The sequence below is a fragment of the Elephantulus edwardii genome, unplaced genomic scaffold, assembly GCF_000299155.1.
Source record: "Elephantulus edwardii isolate Elephantulus edwardi_28Jun2011 unplaced genomic scaffold, EleEdw1.0 scaffold00164, whole genome shotgun sequence".
Taxonomy (NCBI): domain Eukaryota; kingdom Metazoa; phylum Chordata; class Mammalia; order Macroscelidea; family Macroscelididae; genus Elephantulus; species Elephantulus edwardii.
Window position 1 is genome coordinate 5,787,461 of NW_006399914.1, and position 4,839 is coordinate 5,792,299.

The 4,839-nt window shown below is 44.3% G+C and overlaps 1 protein-coding gene across 2 annotated transcripts in view; it reads left to right on the forward strand.

The window, feature by feature from the left end:
• The first annotated feature begins 6 nt into the window (after positions 1-6).
• The window catches only part of SLC27A2 (solute carrier family 27 (fatty acid transporter), member 2), a 76,706-nt gene continuing 71,873 nt past the window's right edge, over positions 7-4,839 (forward strand). For both annotated transcript variants that reach the window (XM_006895305.1, XM_006895304.1), the window contains exon 1: positions 7-535. In XM_006895305.1, coding sequence (XP_006895367.1) covers positions 58-535 — 478 coding nt within the window. In that variant the 5' untranslated portion in view covers positions 7-57. The remainder of the gene's footprint in view (positions 536-4,839) is intronic.

Consider the following 4,839-nt stretch of genomic DNA (forward strand, 5'->3'; position numbering starts at 1 on the left):
CTGCACGCCCGGAGTGCGCCCTCTGCCCTCACGGGGACAGAGGGCCCCGCCGCCGTTATGTTGCCGGCCATCTACACCGCTCTGGCCGGACTGCTGCTCCTGCCGCTACTGGTGAACTTCTGCTGTCCCTACTTCTTCCAGGACATGGGCTACTTCCTGCGGGTGGCCGGCGTGGCCCGGCGGGTGCGGGGTTACGCGCGGCGGCGGCCGGTGCGCACCCTCCTCTGGCTCTTCCAGGAGAGAGCGCGCCAGACCCCACACAAGCCTTTTCTGCTCTTCGGCGATGAGACGCTCACCTACGCACAGGTGGACCGGCGCAGCAATCAGGTGGCGCGGGCGCTGCACGACCAACTTGGCCTGCGCCAGGGGGACTGCGTGGCGGTCTTCATGGGCAACGAACCAGCCTACGTATGGCTGTGGCTGGGTCTGGCCAAGCTGGGCTGTGCCATGGCGTGCCTCAACTACAACATCCGCGCGAAGTCCCTGTTGCACTGCTTCCAGTGCTGCGGGGCGAAGGTGCTGCTGGCCTCGCCAGGTGAGCCCTTGGGACGCGCCCCGCCCTGGGAATGGTACTTCTCCACCTCCTGGCCAAGCACCTGCAGCGTGTAGTGGGGGCTGATGAGGAATGTTTCAATTGGAACTGGGGGATAGAGCAGAGGAGAATGGCAACGCTAATAATGATCACTGGAATTACCAGTTGTTGAAATGTATGCGTGCTGGGCACTGTTAAGCACTGTAGCATTTACAGTATTCTTTTTAATCCTCAGAACAGGTAGGATTTGCATAGTGCTTATGTAGATGAGGTCATTTAGGCCTAGGAGAGGGAGAGACTCAAGTCCCAGGTCACAGAGCTAGAGGGTAAAAGAGCAAGAAACAGGCAACCTTCAAACTCTAACTCTTTCCCAATTCTTACAACATCTACATGTCTGTGTAGCGGATCCTGAGTGAAAGCCATAGATGCTTACAGATTGCTGTCATCTCTGCATCCCGATTGTCTGAGTTTAAGAAAATCATTTCACCTCTCTGTTCCTTGGTTTTCATGGAAAGCAGGCTTCCCAGCTGCTTCCAGCTTCCAAGCGTTCATAGCATCCCTGGCTTCTCACCACTGAGAAGGCAACCCTACCACATACTCAAGAAGATTCTGGGGCTCGCCTGTGGTGCCCTTGTGGGTCTCCAGTGCATTTCTAATGTTGGGGAGCCACTTCCCCAGTTCTACAGTGGCCTTCTGGCACCTGTTAATCAAGCTTGAAAGGATAACGTCCTGCAAGAAGAATGAGCCAGGTCAGGAAGAAACAGAACGTGCTATGCACAGGCAGGTGGTTTTGCCTTCTCAAGGGGCTAGTTTTTGTACTTGAATAAGGTTACATCATTCTCTATTAATAAAAGGAAGTCTAAGCAGCATGAGTGAAATCCTACCTTTCTGGAATGCCGTCCATACCATACCCTATGCTGAATAGTACATGCATTGCTTTGGATAATATTTTCTCCCATTATATACCTGAGAAAACTGAAGCTTAGAATTCAAAATTAATTTTAACTTCTACCCTCATGCTCTATCCTTATATCATGCTGCTTTCCTCTGTAAGGATGTAGTAAGAGAGCTGGAAACATGTGTCTGGTCTACCAATTCATTTTATAGCTAGGAAAAGTGAAACAAGTTCAGATTGTCGACCACCAGGTATGGATGAGATGCCAGTTCACTTGTAGGAAACTAGGAACTGACACATCTGTTTTATGGAGCATTAAAAAAAAGTCAAAAAGCTAAAGATGAGTGGGAACAATGTTAAAGACAGTCGAATTATTTTGAAGGAGGAGCATTTTCAATGTGTTGTAATGATTCCTAATTGCCGGGCAGGGGGTGGAGGAGGGGATAAGAAAATCCTGCTTAGTAACACCAAGACTCTAAAGCTTATTATTTAATCAGCTGACTTGGAGAAAAGTATTGGCACTATGATCTTTGTACCACTTCAAGAGTCACTGAAACAGCACTTTCCCCCTTGATCAGTGGACCTGATGCCAGTGAGGCCAATCAAAGGGCATGGACTTGTATTGGAGAGGAAACCCAAGTTAAAGTGACTGTAATAGTGTTTCAGGAGTCCTTGGGTAACAAAAACAAGTAAGAAATAGTTAACCCTCAGCTGCTCACTGAAAGGTTGGAGGTTCAGATCAACCCAGAAGCACTTTAGAAGAAAGGTCTGGTGATCTACGCCCAAAAAAAAGTCAACCACTGTAAATTCTGTGAAGTGCAGTTCCACTCATTGCATGTGAGGTTGGCATGAGTCAGAATCCACCAAGGCAGGAGTTTTGTTGTACTTTTGATGAGTTGCAGGATTGAATTTTCAAACTTTACAACAGAGTTTCCTAGTGGTCTGTAACAGCATTCTGTAATATTGTCAGAAATATAGCCAGTTAGGTCCCCCATTCAGCCAGTGGTCCTCTGCCATAGTGTATTGTTTTTAGTCAGTATCAATAGAGATGGTTAGGAAATTCCTTTATTACTAGATTCTACAGTGGACCTACTGCACTCTTGGGCAGTAAACGGGCCTTTGGCGAAGTCAGTTTTTTTTGTTTTGTTTTTTCAGTCTGTCAGATAGCTTTAGGGACAATGCAGAATTACATTGTGACCTGAAACAGTGACTAAAAAGGGGGTAATAATACGTGTTTAGGAAATGTGCCTTGTGTATTTTCTTAAATGAAGAAATTCTTAGAATTCTTTGAAATTAAGGTTGGAAGGGATTTCAGAGATTCTAATCCTATAATTCCTCACTTTTAATAAGTGTGTTATACTTGAGGGAGCTCTGGTGGCCTAGTGAATAAGGAGTTGGACAATGGTTGGAATCCACCAGCTGCTTTGTGGGAGAAAGATAGGCAGTCTCCTCCCATGCGGTTTATGGCCTCTGAAAATGCTGGAGCCGTGAGCTGGAGCAATGAGTTGAGTTATATTTGAATAAAAGTCCAGAAAAGAAACTATAATGAGCCCATGAATCATCTGGGAAACATATTTTTAAAACCAGCTTCTTGAGTCCACTCCCCAAAAAGAATAGTTCAATCAGACTGTGATGGGATCTAGGGATGAATATTTTTATAAAAAGCCCTACTCACTCCAAGATGATTTTGAGCTGAAGTCCAGGCTTTGAGACAATCTACTTCAATCTAGTCCTTTTGTTAATGAACAAACAAGGACCCAGAAGGGTGTCAACAGATGCCCAGGGTCATGTAGCTGATTAGCAACTGCGATCTGGGGACAGAATCCAAATGTTTTTCTCACCATCAAGGGTACTTTTTATTTTTTTTTTTTAACACTGAGCATAAACGAAAAGCTTTCAAAACCTTGGAGTGGTGACAATTCAACAGTTTGCTTCTGAACTTTGAATTTCAGTCTCAGGGCCTGTGGGCTCGTAAGAACTCTACATTTCTAGCTCTGGAGTCTATGTAAAGGACTAGTGCCATGTCATTTATCGGGAGGATTGATTGAGCCATAATTGATTGTTGGGGGCACTTCATAAAATTTAAGGAGTCTCTGTATTGTACAAATGGCTAATGCACTCAGTTTTTGCTAAGAGATTGGTGATTCAAGCCCACCCAGAGGTGCCTTAGAATAAAGGTGCCTGGTGATCCACTTTTGAAAAATCAGCCACTTAAACCCCCCGCCCCGAGTCCAGTTCTATCCAAACTCACATGGGGTTACCATGAGTCAGAGTTGACTGGCAGCTGGTGTTTCATAAAGCTTAACAAGGTGCAACCTTGCCAGGGATTTTAATCCTGAATTCCTTCAAAATTTACTATGCATACATAAAGTTGAGTCTCACAAACATGTCTCTGAATCAGACAAGAGCTACTCTCCACACCAAGAGCATGGGTTTTTTTCAGTAGAATACATTTCAGGATGCTTTTCCATTTCAGCTAATGCACATACTTATGTTGTAATTGATTTAAGGTAACTTGTTGTGCTGATAGTTTTTCAAGCAACTTCCCATATGTAGAATAGCAGGGAAACAGGGAAGTATCTTTCATTTCACCTAACTTGAGACATTTTGTAGAGGGGGGGGGGGAAAGCCAAACAATGCTGAAATAGTAAATTCACTGTTAAACTATTCATTTATTTTGTTGTTGTTGTTTTTTATTAATACTAGCATTAAGATATTCCTAAAATGGCTCCTCTACTGGAAGGGTAACCCAGGTCTTTCAAGTATCTCTTTGTCAACTCACTAAGCAGGTCTATTTTACCTGACACAAAATAACTATGTAAGATGCCCACAGGGTAGATACTATTCTTGTACAAAGCTATAGGACTAATCTGTCTGTTGTCAAAGAGGTTATAAGGGCCTCTGAGACCAGAAGAGCTAGATAGTGCCCCGCTCTGCTGCCAAACACTCTGAAAGGAATTATAATAGAAGACCCTGCATAGAATGGGAGGGAAAGATGAAAACAAAATGCTCAGGCTTACTGATCTGATAGAGACTATTGAAACCCTGGATATTTATGGCCCGTAGTTACCTTTCCAAGCTAGAACTGAACTCATCCTCACCCTTCTCTATCCCCTACCTCTCCAACTCACTATGGCTCATCTCACAGCCAAACAATAGGTCTAAAAATAATCAAGCAATGGGCCTATAAAGTGAATATTAACACTAGGCACTCGCTTTTTTATTATTATTATTAAATTTTATTAGTTTCAATGAACATTCACAGGGATTCTGGGCTTTCACTCCTTCATTGCCGCGCCATTCTCTCCACCCTCCTCCCCAGTTTGTACTTCTTCCCCGCCATCCGAATGTCTGTTTTAATTGTCCAATTGCCACAGTGCTTGTCAAAGTCAGTTCTGATTAATCTCCTTTG